Source organism: Cibotium barometz, chromosome 18, assembly GCF_041138505.1.
Source record: "Cibotium barometz isolate CiBa-2024 chromosome 18, ASM4113850v1, whole genome shotgun sequence".
NCBI lineage: Eukaryota > Viridiplantae > Streptophyta > Polypodiopsida > Cyatheales > Cibotiaceae > Cibotium > Cibotium barometz.
Window position 1 is genome coordinate 29,372,062 of NC_141063.1, and position 19,907 is coordinate 29,391,968.

The 19,907-nt window shown below is 42.9% G+C and overlaps 1 protein-coding gene across 1 annotated transcript; it reads right to left on the reverse strand.

Moving 5' to 3' along the window:
• Positions 1-8,044: 8,044 nt before the first annotated feature.
• On the reverse strand, positions 8,045-10,339 carry LOC147629173 (pentatricopeptide repeat-containing protein At3g09040, mitochondrial-like). The gene has a single exon (XM_086812867.1). It carries the CDS (start codon positions 10,337-10,339, stop codon positions 8,045-8,047), a length of 2,295 nt encoding a protein of 764 aa, XP_086668993.1.
• Between the last annotated feature and the right edge of the window lie 9,568 nt (positions 10,340-19,907).

Below are 19,907 nucleotides of genomic sequence, written 5' to 3' on the forward strand. Positions count from 1 at the left end.
TGTGCTCCATAGCGATTAGAAGTAACCAAAGATACCTAAGATGCAAAACCGGGCTGCTTGGGCATATATTTTTTTGGAATGAAATTTTAGCACCTTTGGGTTCTATTTGTTTTTTCAACAAAGAACCTTTAAGAAGTCATTTCAATAATGAGGGATTAATATTGTGTTTTGGGAAACTCATTTCAAATCAACATGGTTGAATACCACTTATCCTTGCTAAAGTCATTGTATCTAGAGAAAATTATAGTGTTTTCCCTACTAAAGTCATTGTATCCAGAGAAAATTATAGTGTTGTCACTCTTCCTAGGAATTGGTGGTGCATAGGTTACATTACACAAGCTTGGAACTTTTTAAAAGAAGGTTGTGGTAGTAAAGAAAAGTAGGAAAAAAAGGGATATTTTAGTTATCTAGTGGAAGAAGAGAGAGGGTAGTTAATTAACAAAAACAATGTCAAAGAGCTCATGTTTGATGTGTTGTTTGAATTGGAATTTGTGGACTCTAGGTTCTTCTTTGCATTTCAGAGGCAAAGGAGATCATATTTGAAAGGGAAAATAAATGTGTTACCTTAGCATAATTTCATGCACATGCTTGTTAACTAAATAGAGACTAGTTATGGCTTTAAGGACTAGACATGCAACAATTAGCTTAGCAGCAAATTCAAGGAGAAAAGACTATGGATGGTGTAGCATTGGTTCTCCATAGAGATAAAGAAGAGACCAAAGATACCTTAGATAAAACTATTCCAAAAAATATATATGGCCCGCCGGCCCATGCTGGCATCCATGCTCCCCGACTCTTATGTCTTTGCGCAGCTCCAAGCTGCAAAAGAAGGATGCAAAAGAAGGATGCAAAAGAAAGACAAGATCTTGTCCTTTAAGTGATTGATTTTGGTTGCTCAAGTCTTAGGTCTTTTCCAAGTCTCTAGCCAGTGCCAGTTTATCCTAACTTCTTAACTTGCCAGCAGCAGCTGTCCTTGTCCTCGTGTGTCAAATGTAAACATACTTGTCCAAAAGCCCTTGCACATGACTAGGAAAATTCTTTCTAAAGTGCACAGGACTCTAACCATGCCTAGATAGTATCAGGGGAACTAGATGACCTTTTTGAATGGTACATAATTGCATAATAACTAGTAGTTATGATTTAGCAAGGATGAGAAGGAGGATATGACTAGATAGATAGAGAATAGACACAAGGGCACATGATACTACATATGGGATCCCAGGTAATCCTCTCAAAGGATTTGTCCCCTTTGTGGAGACATACTTGCTTCTTTATTGCAAAGGTGTAGATGTGAAAAAGACATCTAACGATCTAGAATGCGGGTGTTGGATCGAGCAACTTGTAGAAGATAAATGTAATTTCCAAGCACTTTAGACCATCAATACTTAATCTCATATGCAGAGGGAAAGCAACAAAATTATCTCACCAATTGTGAGAAATCGAAAGTTCTTCTTCGTTTTAATAACCATTCCATCTTCTTCGTATTTTAAATATCATTGAAGCACCCATGGTCTTATATGAAAGTGCACATTTCACATTTATTGCTACAATGAGACAGGATAATGGTTGTCAATGTCAAATGACACCATTACTATGTACCCAGTGTGTACATGCACTTACACTAGAAATGGAAATTGGAGCATTGTCCATGGTGGAAAGATATAGACAAAGGGCATCTTTTAAATTTGTTCTCATCCTTTGTTGTATCTTGTTGTTGAGAGTTCTTATGGTTGATGATATCTTTTGCATATTATAAATGGAGTGTTGAAGTAATCATGAAAACATAAGAGTTAAAAAATGTTCTAGAAAATGCAAAATGGTCCTAAAGCATAAAAATGATTTGACTAGGTTGGTAAGTATTGAGCCTTTTGAGATGGCTAACAAAAAAGTTTTGTGTCAATTACTAACAACTCTCTTTTTGGTCACCTAATAAGTTGATGGGCCTCACTCGTTCTTTGTGTTGCTTGTTCCCACTTGCTCGTTGTTCAATGTACCTCAATTGTACCATAGATGCTCATGATGGAACTAGGATATGCCCAAGAAAGTGCCTAGGCCATAACTTCTGATGATTTATAAGCCCAAACTTTTGTGTGGTGGACAAGTGAGCCCATAAGTTTTATATTAGTTAAGATCTTTAAACTCAATGCAGTTTTCAACTTTGGGAGCTCTCTTTCCCTCTTGTAGGTGCTTCTTATTACTATTTATAGGTTATGTGGTGCTCTCTTGGAATTTATAGCTTCCATGGTGTGTTCTAGCATATCATCTCTTATCTTGTTGGTTTTAGCTTGAGGCTTGTGTGAGTAGGAGAAGATTACATTGACTTCTCTTTAGTGAAGGAGCAAGCTACCTTAAGTTAGGATGGAGTGCAGCATGAGCATGGGAAGGGAATGAAGCTAGTGAGATATACATACGAGAGGAAGGGGATAGCAACAAGGAGGGAATTTTAGGAAGGCTTGTGAGCAACCACTAGTAGAGAAATATCCATCATAGCTGCCTTTTGCTGCTAGCAGAAGAAGTAGGCACAATGAAACATAGCCCTTGAGGGAGAAGGAAGGAGGAGAGAGGAAGGGGATCACAAGAGGAAGTGTGGGATTACAGGAAGGCTTATGAGCAACCAATAGTAGAGAAATCTCCATCATAGCTGACTTGTGTTACTTGGAGAAGAAGTAGGCACAAGGAAACATATCCCTTAAGGCAGAAGGAGGAGAGAGGAAAAGCCTTAGATTTGGTTCCTCAATCTTGGATAAACAAATACAACATTTCTCTACATCCACCATTTCATCTTGCACTTACAATCATGCTTGTAACCCACCCATGCTTTTGCACTGGTGCATTTGTTCACCTAAGTGAGATAAATAAAGTCTAAAAAGCTTGGATCTTTGATTCACCATCACACAATGAGCACTTACTTTTAAGGACTACAAAATAACAAATCAACCATCAATATGATGGTAGATATTAATAAGAAGAATAATAGGAGTAGGTGTAAGTAGTCATGTTACCATCATCTTTTAATGTGGTGCTAGATCTTGACACATAATCAAGCTCATGAACTCGTGCTTAAAGCCCACATTGAATCAAATGACCCCAACCATAATAATGATAGCTTGCACTCAAAGCTTTCTCAAATCCAAGTAACAAGTTAAGCATGATTTCTTAATGATTTCACCCTTTTGGTGATTTTTATATTTTATTAAAGCCCCTAGTAGCTTCCCTAAGTTTGCAAGGCCACTATATGTTTCAAACCCTTAAACACCCAAGGGAAAAATAAAAATAAAAAACAAAAGAAATTCGCATCTTTTAGCACTCAACTAGTGCTTCAGTAGGATTCTTTGATACTGAAGCACTTGACTAGTGCTTCAGTAGGATTGTTTGATTTCCCTTGGTGATCTACCCACTTAGAGCCACTATCTCCCCCATGGTGCCACCTTAACTAGCTTGGTGTTAGCCTGGAAGTTCCTGGTGTGAACAGCCGCCCTACACACATGTACTTTTTACCTTGTGCTGGGGCAGGGTTTTTTTCTGCGTGTGAATATACTCTTGTGTGTTAGCCACATTAGCCCTAGGGCTAGGGTTATAGTACTCTTGTCCTCCACTCATTTGGTTATCATTATCATCGAGTACTTTCCAGCTTCGCTTCTGGTCTCTCTCTTGTTCTTTGAGCTTGATTCGGTTGTGTGTGCGTACGTTAGTTAGTTGATTCTGACCCGATGACTCCACCTTCAACTTCCGACTTGCTGATTCCACATCAGCTTCTGATCTACTCATTCCACGTCAGCCTCCGCCCACGTCAGCTTTCAACCTATTGACCTCTACTGATTCCACGTTAGCTTCTGATTTGCTGCTGATTCCACATCAGCCTTCAACCTGCTGATTCCACGTCAACTTCTAACCTACTGACTCCATGTTAGCTTTCCAACCTACTGACTCCACATTAACAGATTTTGATTTGCACATTCTGCGTCTGTCGATTCCGCCTGTAGTTTCCAATCTTCAGATTGCTGATTTGGTAAGTTTGCACATGCATTGAGCAGACATTTAAGGTACTCTGAGTCACTTAAAGCTATCGCTGTGTCGGACATATTTCAGTTTGCCAATTTCTTTGTTGTGTAAAATGTCTAGAAACATCAGTGATGCCTTAACAGTTAGATGTAGTGATTTATGTGCTTCTTGTTTGTCATTGTCGGATGTTGATTGGTTATTTGATTCAGGTTCTAGAAAGCACATTACTTCCTGCAAGAAGCTATTTGCCACCTTGAGAGATGCTCCGTCAAGTGGTATAGTTTTGTGTGCTAATAATGCATCCTATGCCATTAAAGGCATTGGTAATGTGGAGTTAATGTCATGTAATGGGGACACATACACTCTTGTTGCTGACACCTTGTTTGTACCTGGCATCCGAAAAAATCTAATTTTTGTCTCAGCACTTGTAAAAGCTGGCCTCAAAATCCAGTTTTCTAATCATTGTTGCTCCATTTATGACATAACTAATTCCGATTTCTGGTACATTACACAATGGCCTTTACAGGCTTGATATGTATGACATGAGTCATAATTCTCATGCTAATGCTATGATTGCTTCCACATCACAGGTTATGCGTGATACTGAGCTTTGGCACATTTTTTTTTGGTCACCTTAACTTCCCTTCTCTACACCATCAGTCTATGGTTCAAGAGTTGCCACCTATGCAGCTCCCACACAAGAATATATGCGAGGGATGTATATTGGGAAAGATGCATCATTAGTCCTTTCCAAAAGATGCTATTGTGTGAACTACTCGGCCACTGCAGCTTGTACATAGTGATTTATGTGGCCCTATGAGGGCGTCATCTTTTACAAGACATCTTTACTTGATGATTACACCTGTTTCTATTGGGTGTATTGTGTGAAAGCCAAATCAGATGCCTTTTCAGCTTTCCATCGGCTTCTCCCTATGGCTGAAAAAGCTTGCAACCATAAGCTCCTGACATTACTTTTCGATCGAGGAGAGGAAGATATGTCACATGCATTTACAACTTTTCTGTAGTCAGCTGGTATTACTCATTAGTGTATTACTCCTTATACACCACAACAGAACGATGTGGTTGAACGTCGTAATCGTACACTCATGGAAATGGCAAGATGTATGCTTAAAAGCAAGGCTTTGCCATCTAGATTTTGGCTTGAAGCAATCATGTGTGCCAATTATGTGTTGAACCACTACTCGATTAAAGCATTGAAGTCTATGACCGCTTATGAGGCTTGGAAAGGCAGGAGTCCTGTAGTCACTCATATGCGTATTTTCTGTTGTTTGGCTTACGTGCATCTACCAGCACCACACAGACATAAACTTGACTTGAAGGCATTGAAATGTATTTTTGTGGGATAGAACAGTAAAAGAAAAGGATACTGGTTGTATGTACCGCCCACTCGGAAGCTTATTGTATCTAGAGATGTCATCTTTGATGAATATCCCTCTAAACCTATGTTTTCATGTCAGTTACATCCATCAATTGATGCCCCATACGCTTTTAATACATTGTTGCGATTATTTGGTACATGTGTTGAATTAGCTGAGCCCGCTTTGGTTTAGAATCAGGCTTCTGTTGTTTGCTGATAGTCAGCAAATTCAACAATCTGGCATTCCTCATATTGCTCCAAATCAGCCACACTTTGATCTGGATGCCTTTGGTGATGCATTCGTTGAAGAGGATGCAGCTAATCATGATTTAGAGAGAGTTCCCTGCTAGCTCCATGCCACCTTACGTGACAGCAAGCTGGCTCCACTTATGCTAGGTCAGACACGAGCTGCCTCTCTTGATACAACCCTTGTTGCTACTACGTGTAATGAGAAACCACTTTCTCATTTTGATGCATTGGTGGAGGATGACAGTTGGGTTTTAGCCATTCGTTCGGAGTTGGTCTCCATTGAAAAAACAGCTACATGGGAGTTATGTGACTTGCTTGCAAGCACAAAGTGGGTGTATAAATTGAAACAGAAGCATGATGGCTCCATTGATCGTTACAAGGCTCGTTTAGTTGCCACCAAAGTGTGCCCCGTGAGAAGGCATTGACTATGATGAGACTTTTGCGCCTACTTCACGAATGAAGACTATTCGCACACTTGTTACATTGGCTTCGCATCAAGGTTGGAATGTACATCAGTTGGATGTCAAAACTGCTTTTCTAAATGGTGATTTGCAGGAAGAGATTTATGTATCTCAGCCTCTTAGCTCTGTTCACAGAAACATGTAGAGCATAATGTATGCAGATTGCGTAAAGCACTCTATGGCTTGAAACACGCTCCACGTTGGTATTAAAAAATTCATACATACTTTCTCTCTTGTCTGTTTTAGAATAGTCCGATTGAGAGTACCCTTTATGTTCACAAACAAGGGGATCAACTCATAATCTTGAACCTTTATGTGGATGATCTGCTCGTGGCTAGCCTTGATGAGGGGCACATTTTAGCTTTCATAGGTGACTTACAACATGCATTTGATGTTTCCGACATGGCATTCAGCAGCAGATTGCAAACTTGTTTCTACTCCTGTGGAATCAGGCATCTGCCTGTCTCTTGAGGATTCTTCCGAGCGTTTTGATGTTGCCACCTATCAGCAAGCTATCATATGCCTTATATATCTATGCAGTACCTGTCTGGATATTCAGTATGCAGTGTTATAGTTGAGCAGATTTATGCATTGCCCCAACACTCCACATTGGCAAGCAATCAAACATGTCTTTCGTTACCTTCAAGGCACTCAAGACTTTGCATTGTTTTACAACAATGCATCTTCCACCTACATTGACAGTGATTGGGCAAGATGTTATGACACTAGGGTGTCCACCAATGGTAATTGTTTCCTTCTTGGCTATTTCCTTGGCTATTTCCTTCTTGTTTGGCAATTCATGTATTTTATGGCTCAGCAAGAAGCAACCTACAGTGGTCACTTCAAGTTATGAAGGTGAGTACAGCAGCTACCGTGGAGTGTGTATGGTTTCGCCGTCTATTGGCAAATCTTGGTGTTAGATAGCCATCTTCTACCACCATTTTCACTGATAGTCAGGGCGCATAAGCAATCGCGCGAAATCCGATTTTTCATGCATGAACAAAGCACATTGAGGTACATTATCATTATGCCAAGGAAAGGCTCCATGGAGGAGAGATTGCGTTGACTTATCTTTTCAACTCAACCTTTGTATTTTGCATCACATTGAATCCTCAAGTTCTAGTGGTCCTTCCCTTTCTTCTTGTCATTATAGCTGTGATCTCTTAGTTCTTTTTATCTCAACCTTTGTATTCTTCATCACGTTGAATTCTTTTCTTGCCATTGTAGTTGTGATCTCTCAGCTCAACCTTTGTATTCTTCATCACATTGATGAATCCTCCTCTTGGTTCACACATCTCCAACTTGCACAACAAACTTCCCACTCTTCCATCCCAAATCTTTTCCTTTGAGCTTTTTTTGTTTTTTGTTTTTTGTTGCACATCCTACCTTTCCTTTGTTCCTTGTGGCATCCTCTCCTCCTTCCCTATTCACTCAGCAATGTGAATAAATTTCTAAAAAGAAAACCACATGACATTTACATACCTAACTTAAACAATAAGTTCACTACTCTATGGAATGCTAACGCAGATGCAACAAACTTTGGATCTGTATGGTGTAGCTACTACACATCATACATAACAAAAGTTGATGACAAAGACATGGAACATGAATATCCTAAAAAGTCAATCGTTGAAGTAACACTCAGAAAAAACCAATTGTTGAAAAAAGAAATTGGGAACATAATGTTCAATGCACAACACTTTATATTTCAGTCTCTTGTCCATCTGGCTTGACAATAAATCTACGATCGCAACACGCTTAACTTCTTTGCATAATCTTCCAACAAAATATTTTGCAATGTACTATGAATATATTTGTAAACTTCTTTTAGCACTAGCGTTAGAAGTTGTTTGTACAAGAATTTGTGTAACAGTTAGTTGTATCTGCCATCCATCTTCCAAAAGTTCCATCTTGACAAAGTTGTAATGAGATGAGATCATCCATGCTAGCCCTTTTAGGAAGTTTTGATTCCTTTCCCCATCTTCTCTGAATCATCTTCCTTGCCAGCTAAAGTAAAGAAGTTTGTCAGTAGCATGGAAGTTGAATCACTCTCAAAATCTGATTTAGACATAAATTCAGCAACTCGCTTCCCCCTTTCGACATCTGAGTGCATCCTGCAAGCACCGAGTAAGGCCGTCCATGATGTGCCAATGGGCGGTGAAGGCATAAGGTTCATCAAGCTCTCTCCCTCTTCGAGTCTCCCTGCCCGGCCTAGAAGGTCGATTATGCAGTTAAAATGCTGCACTGTTGGTGTAAAGCCACGACGTTGGAGCATGGAAATAAAGCAACGCAAGCCTTCATCCACATATCCAGCTCGGCTACAAGCAGAGAGAACACTCGAGAATGTGGACTTGTCAGTAGACACTCCTTCGGATTCCATTTTATAAAACAACAGCAGAGCCTCCTTGCTGTACCCATGCTGGGCATATGCTGCAATCAAAGCATTCCATGTAACACCATTTCGACAAGACAAGCCATCAAAAACCATCTGTGCATAAGCTAAACTGCCACACTTTGCATACATGTTGATTAAAGCTGTCCCAACAACAACGTCTGATTCAAATAAGGCACCCACAATGCAGGTGTGCATCCGCTTGCCATCAGCCAGAGCTGCCTGGGTTACACATGCAGAAAGACTGCTGGCAAATGTGGCCTCATTTGGAGTTACGCCTTCCAACTGCAATTGGTGAAAGAGTTGAAGCACCTTGTCATACTGTTCCTGTCGGGCACATGAAGCAATCATGGCATTCCATGCAACCACATCTCGCTCAGGTAGTTCATCAAAAACCACTTCTGCACGTTTCATCTTGCCATGCTTGCCATACATAGTGATAATAGCGGTGCTCATGTCCACTTCTAGATTAAAGCCACTACTTACAATACGAGCATGCATGAACTTACCCACTGTAAGAGTCATCTCACTGCAAGCATCTAAAACACTAGCGAATGTGACTTTTCCTGGCTCAATGCCTTCCAGTTGCATTTGCTGAAAATGCTGCACAGCCTTCCTCTTTTGCCCACACTGGGCATACGCAGCAATCATGGCGTTGTGTGCAACCGCATCTCGTTCTGACATTCTGTCGAATACACTTTGTGCATGATCTAGAGACTGGCATTTGCCATACATATTGACAAGAGCAGTCCCAACAACCACATCTGAAGTCAAATCAGCTTGGGAAATGCAGGCATGTATTTGCTTTCCAGGAGCTAAGTTTGATAGGCGGGCACATGCGCATAAGCTGTTTGTAACAATGACTGTGTCTGGTATCAAGCTTTCCATCTGCATTTGGCGGAACAATTGAACTGCCACATTTCCCTGTGATTGATTGGCACACGCTGCAATCATGGCACTCCAAGTGACAAAATTTCGCTCCTTCATGCTGCCAAAAACCTCTTGTGCTTCCTCCATGCTGTTGCATTTGCTATACATACTGATAAGAGCATTTCCCATGACAACATCCAACACCAAAGAGCTGCTTTTCAGACAAGCATGCAAAAGCCTCCCCTCCTCCAAGGATCCCTCACATGCACACACATTGAATAATGTGCTATATGTTGCCTGACTGGGAGTCATGCCTTTCTGCACCATCTTTCTAAAAAGGAGGAAAGCCTTTTTACCTTGCCCATGCTGAGAGTATGCCGCTATCATGGTATTCCAGCACACAACATCTCGCTCTGGCGTGTTGTCGAATATCCGCCGTGCATCCTCCAGGCTACCGCATTTGTAATACATATTGACAAGTGCACTGCTGATAACCACATCAACTTTCAACTCACTGTTGGCAATGCAGGCCTCCACTTTTTTGGCTTCATGCAGGTCCTTAAGGTCAGCACATGCAGAAAGAGTGCTGAGGAAGGTGACACGATCGGGCTCCATGTTGTCTAGCTGCATTTTCTGGAAGAGGGAAAGGGCCTCATGGGCATGTCCATTCAAGACACAACCACCCATCATGATGTTCCATGAAAAGACATTGCGGGGATGAATGGCACAGAATGCAGCAAGGGCATCTGGGAAGGCTCCACAACGGCCGTACATGTCGACGAGCATATTCCCGAGGAATCGGTCCTTGTGAAGACCAGACTGGACGATGAGGGCATGGATGAGCTTGCCATGGCCGAGGTCCACGGGGATCCGGCACAGCTTCAAGGAAGAGGCTAGGGTTTGAGATTCCTTCTCTGTGGCTTTCCAAGGATGTTTGCGTTTCAGATACCGACGCCCTTGCTTTGCCGTGCAGGTGGAGGCTGCCATGGAGCAAGAGCTCATGCATCTCCATAGCTTCTGAGAAGAAGGAAAAACGGACCCAAGGCGTCTCTCACAGCGGGCACGACGACAGGCATTCACCACATACACACCTTCATGTTTGGCCTTGGCAAAAATGGGCCTTGTTGGCAAGAGTGGCTTTTCTGCTAATATATATATATATTAGCATTAAATCTTCATCATTAAATCTTTCATTGATATTGAGATATGAAAATTCTTGGCTTTGTTTTCTAGCTAAGGTTTTGTAAGGTTGACTACGCTTCCAAGTTCCTACGACATGCACAAATTTAGCAGGCTTCCTTCTTGAGAATCTAGTGCTTTCGTGTATTTGCTTCCATTATACTCCTTGGGTAGGAGAGCGAACTTGACGTCAAACAAAGCCTACTCAGCCCCCCCTAAAACAACTAGTAGCACACTATATTGTCAAGAAAGTGAAAAAGCTATGGCTAGTTTGGGTTGGGCTGGGGCAAGCTGTGTAAAGCCACCTAAGGAACAAGATCAATAAGTAAGGAACAACCAAGTAAGCAGACAACAAAAATCTCTATGTGAACGGTCCAAAAAAGTGACAAGACATCTTGCATGAAAAGGCCTCAAGCAATTTTAGGGCGTTCACCCATAAGCCCCGTTTGGTCCTTGAGGTCCATGTGATACATGTATTGTTAAAATGGGTTGCAGGTGATCCTTAAGTGCTTACTATGGCTCTTGTGTGGTCCGCATATGGTCTTTATGGTCCATTTAAAGTGGGAATGGATTACATATGATCTTTATATAGTTGGTATTATTCTCTCATGGTTTACATGGTGCATATGGCACATGTATGATTGGAATGGCCTTCAACTTAATATAATCGGTATAGTCATTAGGTGGCCTGTATGGTCTATATGCTACCTAGAAAGTGGTAATGGGTTGCGTACATGGCCTAGATAATCCATATAGGATATGTATGATTGTGATGGCCACAAGTAATCTTAATGTGGTCAATATAGCATATCGACAAGTTCAATGGTGTTTATAGTCCACATAATGTAGCAATGGGCTACATGTGATCCTTATGTGCTTGTATGGTCTATATGCTACCTAGAAAGTGGTAATGGGTTGCGTACATGGCCTAGATAATCCATATAGGATATGTATGATTGTGATGGCCACAAGTAATCTTAATGTGGTCAATATAGCATATCGACAAGTTCAATGGTGTTTATAGTCCACATAATGTAGCAATGGGCTACATGTGATCCTTATGTGCTTGTATGTGTTCAAAGTGGACCATATAGAACGTGTATGATTGGGATGGCCTACAAGTGCGTGCTCTCAGTATAGCCCATGTGCTATCCACATGGTTTATATAAGGTGGAAATGGGTTATATATGATCTTTATGTGGTCTAGGTGTCATCAACATGTGCTCTATACGATGCGTGTGATACACATATGGTTGCAATGGGTTGTGTGTGATCTTGTTAGAAAAAGTGATCTATGTCATATCATAGACAAGGTCAAAGGGATGTGGATGAATGTGGTGAAGGCTAGGAGTTATCCCACATGCAAAGGCAAAGCCCATATGGTACTTGGACCTATATAAAGGGTCATTTCAATGTAATGATACACAACAACTCATTCTCAAGTACACAATCTCTTGGTCAAGTAAGTGCATCTTGTGTTGCTTTGTATTGCTTTTGTCATTTGTTTATAATCATGTTTAGCATTATGTTTGAGCCTCCATAGGCTAGCCTAGTCCTAGATCCATGATTTCCAACATGGTATCAGAGCCTGGTTGGCTATGGTTTAGCTTAGTTTAGTTGTTTTGTCATTTCTCTTCAATATGGTACCCGCAAAAGGAAGTGCCATTGAGAAGAAGGAATAACAAAATTATTGCATTAGTCTTTGCACCATTAGGGATCTGGTAGGTTCAGCTCTCCAATAGCTTAGATCCTTTCTCTCTTAGCATTGATTTAGGTTTTCATTAGAAAAAGATTTAAGGTTTTTTAAGTCTTAGGAGTTTCTCCATCCTCCTTAGCATCCACAATTAGGGATCACAAGTAGTGCTTGAATCCTTTGCAAACATAGTTACTTGAGAAGCAGCCATTTGCAAAGCAAATCCTCAGTCCTTCGAAGAGCACTAACTCCACCATCTTCACGCAAAGCAATAGCAAGGAGTGTTGTATACTTTTGAAAGAAAGCTATGTGTGGGAGAAGCTGAAAACTGAAGTGTTGAAGCTGAGAGGACAGTAAAGAGAGAGAAGAGGAGGCTCCACTGTGGCAGAGGGTGCTGCGACAGAGCCTGTAAGTGGAGTAGCTGATCTTGTTGAATAAATGATGGCGCAAGCTAGGGCTGCAGTTGAAGAAGTAATCTAGTAAGCAGAACAAACGTAGCAGAGATCGTCTCATCATCATCAACAGTAGCAGCTGCTACAGCCAAAGCAAAGAAAAGAAGCAGCAGCTTCACACCGGCAGCAGCCAGCACAGCAGGCGGCTCCTTCAAGCAGTCAACGAAACGGCGTACAGCAACGTCGTCAGCAAAAAAAAAAAACATCATGATCCAAACATTACAAGTCAAAATTGATGAGTGTGAATGACGCCCTCCTCAAAGCGGTGGAGTTCTTGCACGCTAGAGATGAAGACAATAGAAAGCACAGAAATGTTGAGGTAAGCTTGATCTGCTCTGTCTAGGTGCGTCAGATGACCGCACAGTTCAAGATCAAAGAGCTAGAAAAAAATGCCTCAAATTGGGGGAAATGACGAGGGCGGGTTGAACTTGGGTTGATGTTTGAGGCTGCCGGGTAGAGATGCTTGCTCTCTCACGGTTGCCCTGCTGCAAGAAGAAACTATTGAAGAATATTGCAGCTCTACTGCAGCAGCTCAGGCTTAAAGCATTGGGGACGGCTTGAAGCGTTGGGGACGTAGAGTATCAAAAGCACGAAGCAGCACTCAGAGAAGAAGCTCGACACAGTTGACCAGATCAGAAGATCGCAGCTGACGAATCCGAAATCAGCGCAGCTGACAAATCCGAAATCAGCGCCGGTGGAATCAAATCTGCCGTTTTCATTTGAAAATAAAGGATTTATTCTTTATTTTGAGTCTAAGGTTTAAAAACCTTAAACCCATATAAGAGGTTGTTCCTATGGCTTAACGATGATGTTCTTTTACCTCTTTTTTGGAAAATTCTATGCATTATGAAAATGCCTCAAAGATGGGAATGCACGGACAGTCTATGAGCAATGTCAGGATGAAGAAGATGCTATGCAAAAATAAAGATGCAGATGAAGACGCAAAAATGGATGAAGACAAAGACGAAGATATCGATGAAGATGAACAAGATGCTGTCTATGTCATGGCTCACATGTCATAATGACGAATGATTTATGCCCTCTCTTAACCCAAATGTTTATGTATGTTCACCTCTGACCACCGATGATGTAGGTCATGTGATATGATGTATGCTCACAGTTCTCCTACGTTGGCCATGTAGCCCACCAGGGGGGGATTGATGGGAGTTGGGTCTCCATGCTCAACACATGATGGTGCACATGAGGCACAATGTCCATGGATATGATAATGATGATGCTATGATGATGATGGGGTATGGGAGAGGAATGTTTTCATGTAGGAATGTTTTTCATGTCATGTCATTTTCTTTTCGCAATGTAGAGCTATACTCCTTATGAGTTAAGCTTTTCTTTCATGTAATGTTAGAAGCAAGGAAGGGCATTATGATATGCCATGATCAAGGAAGGGTGTTAGAAAAAGTGATCTATGTCATATCATAGACAAGGTCAAAGGGATGTGGATGAATGTGGTGAAGGCTAGGAGTTATCCCACATGCAAAGGCAAAGCCCATATGGTACTTGGACCTATATAAAGGGTCATTTCAATGTAATGATACACAACAACTCATTCTCAAGTACACAATCTCTTGGTCAAGTAAGTGCATCTTGTGTTGCTTTGTATTGCTTTTGTCATTTGTTTATAATCATGTTTAGCATTATGTTTGAGCCTCCATAGGCTAGCCTAGTCCTAGATCCATGATTTCCAACAATCTCCACATTCTTAGTCTTCTCATGGGGTGCTTTGCATAGTCCATGTGGTCTCTATACATGGTTAGAATAGGTTGCTCAAAATCTTTCAATGCTTGATGTCATCTCGGTGGTCTATACGATCCATGTGTCCCGTACATAGGTGGGCTCTACGTGATCTATGTATGCTCTCTCTTCCCAGGGTGTGCTCTGCATGGTCCATATGGTCTATACATGGCTGGAACAAGTTGCTTAAGATCTTTACATGCTTGGTGTCATCTTGGTTTGGTCTTTAATGGTGCATGTCATCCATATATATTTAGAACAAGCTTCTCGAGATCTTTACATGCTCATGCCTTGGCATAGCTTATATGGTGGATACAACATGTACATGGTCAAAATGAATTGCTCAAGATCTTTACATGCTTGGTGTCAGAAATTTCGGACACGGGATCACCTGCCTCTATAGATGTCCATCCAACAGCCTTGGAAAACACCACGAGCCAGGGGCACCACCAGCACACTGGCTCGAACACTTCTCACACAATTCACCACACCACCCACACTAGGAAAAGAGCACAAAACAGGGGCACCATAGACAAGTAAACACCTAGCAACATATACACTTCCACCGTGTGCATGATGAGGTAATCGAAGGCTGGCACAAAGTGCGCTGTGAGAGTGTAAACCTGTGGACTACACCACCAAACACGTCAATCACACCTTCTCCTGCAAATCAACACACAGAGGATACCGCCAGATACATCACCAGTATCATTCATCCCTGAATTCCCAGTCAACACTTCATACAGCTTCTTCCGACACAAAAGCTTTTCCTCTTACCATCTTACATACACGACACCTTCACATCAACACACAAGATGTATACTCACCAGGTTGTCCCTGCTCGCTACTACGAGTTGCACCCCATTAAAGAAAAAACTCTCTAGCATCACCAGACACCAGCCACAGCTAATCAACAAAACCAACACCCCTGGCCTGAGACACCAGGAGGCAGTAACCCACAAAAACCACACACACTCTCTCTCTCTCTCACTGCTCAGCCAGCTCTGCGCAGCTAAACACAACAAACCTCCTTGTCACCAGCCACCGCATAGCAGCAATACTGTCATCGCTCTCCTCCTCACTACTACGCTGCTCCCACGTTTTTTTCTGCTGCTCGAACCCCTTACTGGCCTGTAGTTGCCGCCAGCCTTTGCTATCCCAGGCACCACCTTCCCTGTACTCTTCCCTGTAACGGAGGCGGCCACCTTCACACGGTACCACACGTAAGACTCTCTTTGTCCTCGCCAGCCCTGCACAGCCTCTCTCTGTCACCACCACCACCGCAGCAGCCCACTCAAAACCCAACTCTCAACTCCCTGTCGCTACGCCAACACCAAACTGCTCGCTCGGCTGAGAAAAAAACTCCAAAACTCCCCCCTTCGCCACGTTCTGCTGCAGACGCCTTCTTTTGCTTTTCTCCGCTCTCTCCCTTCGCTACCAGCCGCCACCAGCCTATCAGCAACATCACCAAGGCGGCTCCCCAGCCAGTCGCCAACCAACTCTCTTTTTTTGCTCAAAAGCTCCGAGACCACCCATTGCCTGTAATCGACGTCTTCTGGAAGAACCCGCCAGCCTGGCGGCCTGAATAGGGCATCTTTCCTTCCGTTAAACATTCTTGTGCCACCTCCTTCACCTGCTTTTCATACACGTAGCCACCTTTCATTTATGCTTTTTAAAAAAATCTTGGATATTCCTCACTCCTCATACACATTATATTGCCCCCCCAACAATTAGTTGCCCCTATGCTTTCATGCACACCTTCGAATACAACCTACGAGTGCCCACTCTATTTTGGGACGCGTACACATACAGAGCGTCCGAATGGCTGATACCACCTCCAGCAGACCATGCTCCGGACAAACCTGTACAAGCCTACTACTAAGCCATCCACTTTGTACATCTGCCAGGGCATTCAAGGCCAAGATTTTTTACATGCCATGCATCCCATATGTACACAAGCCCAAAACACCTTTCAAAATTTTGCCTATCATACTTTGCCAACCCCCCCTGTCTGCTAGAGCATTTATGCTGAGCAGCAAAAGATAAAGTCCAATAGCTATCCACCAGGATCAAAAGGAAATAGCTGTAACTCACCATCCCATTTTCCAACATCTGTGAAAAATAATGGCTGCATCACTACATACTAAACGTAACCATATGTGCCACAAAATCATTTGAGAACACTTCACTCACAACAAACCTCCTTGTCTTCAAAACCTGTGGCATTGCAACATCTAGCATCCAATTCATCAATACCAGTGAAGGCCAAGTTCCAACATTTCGACCTTTATGCACACAGAAATCCAGATCCTTTCCAACAGCCGTGTCCACAAGCACTTCCAATTCTTGTAAAATAGGCATCTCTTCACAACCATACAACTCAACTGGTTCAGAATCCTTATCATCCATGGACTTTGTCTTTAGCATTTCAGCAACACGCAAAGAAGCCTTAGTTACACTCTCAACCATATTTGCATCCATGTCTATCTCTGGCTCCTGTTCATCAAGGCTAGCAACTGCCCACATATCATCCTCAAGCACAATACTCACATCACAATGCTCTTCATCCGCCCAATCTACATGCATACCTTCTTGAGTGTTGCCAACCCCCTGGTATCATGTTCCAAAGACTCCCCAGCACATAATGCATCATATGGAAAAACATCCACATCATTCATCGCAGGTACCATACCATCATCAAGCTGTCCAAGAAAATCCATAACAATAGGATCTTCCTCCATGCTCTCCACATCCCGCATTACAAACTATCCTCACTTCATCACAAGTCTCTACCCCATCCTCCTCCCTTGTAGAATTTGGCAAAGAATCATCCTTAAAGCATTTTGTATCCAACTCCTCTTCCTTCTTATCATCAGCCAATCCCAAGGCATCATCCTCTTTGCTTCCATGTGCATGCATGTCATCCAGATCCGAATGCAAATGATCTTCAATAGAGCATTCCAAATCACTGTCATGTACAGCCATGACATCCCAATCCAAAAAGAATCCACTCGCAACTCCTCATCTGCAAAAGTCTCAAACCTTGACCTAGATTCCTCATCCTGCTTTTCATCCACCTTCACATGCTTTAAAGGCTTTGGAAAAAAATCAGAAGGCACATAGAACATCCCCCTTTGCACCTGTATAGGCCTTTGAGGCTCCTGTCTAATAAAACTTTGCATAGGACTCTTATCCACCTCAACCAAATTTACATGCATATCCCTTGCAGACACAACACCTTCATGCGAATAAATACCCATCTCCATTTGCTTCAAAATCTTGCCTTCCTTTTCCCTAGCAACCCTAACTGCATCATCAAATGACTTGGGATTCTTCAACTCACAACCTTGATCTTCAAATGGGGTAGCAAACCATCAATAAACAAGATCTTCTTCAGAAACATAGGAGGAACTTCTTGCTTCAATGTCATACACCACTTACCCCATAGACATGTAAATACCTTCACAAAATCATCCAGTGATTGCCCATGGACCTGCTTCAAGATGCTCAACTCCTGCCAAAGCACACTAGGCTCCTCCGCTTGGTTGTTGCTGAAAATGTTCCAAAAGGCCTTCTTTCAACCTATCTAAGGTCAAAACACCATGTAGCTCATATGCCGCATCCTGTGCTTCAAAATCTTTAAGCCAGCTTCGGGCATCTTCCTTCAAAAAAATCTTTACTAACCTCAAAACCTGCTCTTCATCTGTAACATGATTGCTAATGCATGCCAACTCCATTTGCTCCAAAAAGTCAAACACATCCTCACCCTTCTTGCCATGAAATTCTGGATAAGACCACATCATGAAAATCTGCAACAATCCCTGCCAAAAGAAACGGTACGAGTCTCTTTCCTATGGGAGCATACACCCTTCTAGGCAAAGAAAAATATTGAGCTCTCCTCAGTGGGGGCACTAGAAAGCTAGCGAAAATTCCGGACACAGAATCACCTGCCTCTATAGCTGTCCATCCAACAGCCTTGGAAAACACCACGAGCCGGGGGCACCACCAGCACACTGGCTGGAACACTTCTCACACAATTCACCACACCACCCACACCGGGAAAAGAGCACAAAACAGGGGCACCATAGACAAGTAAACACCCAGCAACACATACACTTCCACCGTGTGCATGACGAGGTAATCGAAGGCTGGCACAAAGTGCGCTGTAAGAGTGTAAACCTGTGGACTACACCACCAAACACGTCAATCACGCCTTCTCCTGCAAATCAACACACACAAGATACCGCCAGATACATCACCAGTATCATTCATCCCTGAATTCCCAGTCAACACTTCATATAGCTTCTTCCGACACAAAAGCTTTTCCTCATACCATCTTACATACACCGACACCTTCACATCAACACACAAGATGTATACTCACCAGGCTGTCCCTGCTCGCTACTACGAGCTGCACCCCATCAAAGAAAAAACTCTCTAGCATCACCAGACACCAGCCACAGCTAATTAACAAAACCAACACCCCTGGCCTGAGACACTAGGAGGCAGTAACCCACAAAAACCACACACACACTCTCTCTCTCACTGCTCAGCCAGCTCTGCGCAGCTAAACACAACAAACCTCCTTGTCACCAACCACCGGCAGCAATACTGTCATCGCTCTCCTCCTCACTGCTACGCTGCTCCCACGTTTTTTTTTGCTGCTCGAACCCCTTACTGGCCTGTAGTTGCCGCCAGCCTTTGCTATCCCAGGCACCACCTTCCCCGTACTCTTCCCTGTAGACGGAGGCGGCCACCTTCACACGGTACCACACGTAAGACTCTCTTTGTCCTCGCCAGCCCTGCATAGCCTCTCTCTGTCACCACCACCACCGTTGTAGCCCACTCAAAACCCAACTCTCAACTCCCTGTCCGCCAGCAGCTGCGCCAACACAACCAAATTGCTTGCCCGGCTCTACTCCTTCTTTTCGTCGCTCCAGCCACCGTCGGCGACCAAAAACAGAGAAAAAAACTCCAAAACTCCCCCCTTCGCCACGTTCTGCTGCGGACGCCTTCTTTTGCTTTTCTCCGCTCTCTCCCTTTGCTACCAGCCGCCACCAGCCTATCAGCAATAGCACCAAGGCGGCTCCCCAGCCAGTCGCCAACCAACTCTCTTTTTTTGCTCAAAAGCTCCGAGACCAGCCATTGCCTGTAAATCGATGTCTTCTGGAAGAACCCGCCAGCCTGGCCTGAATAGGGCATCTTTCCTTCCGTTAAACATTCTTGCACCACCTCCTTCACCTGCTTTTCATACACGTAGCCACTTTTCATTTATGCTTTTTTTAAAAATCTTGGATATTCCTCACTCCTCATACACATTATATTGCCCCCCCAACAATTAGTTGCCCCTATGCTTTCATGCACACCTTCGAATACAACCTACGAGTGCCCACTCTATTTTGGGACACGTACACATACAAAGCGTCCGAATGGCTGATACCACCTCCACCAGACCATGCTCCGGACAAACCTGTACAAG

What these genes read in the sequence shown, in the direction of transcription:
- LOC147629173 (XM_086812867.1), bottom strand. Translation starts at nt 10,339, where the DNA reads ATGGCAGCCTCCACCTGCACGGCAAAGCAAGGGCGTCGGTATCTGAAA.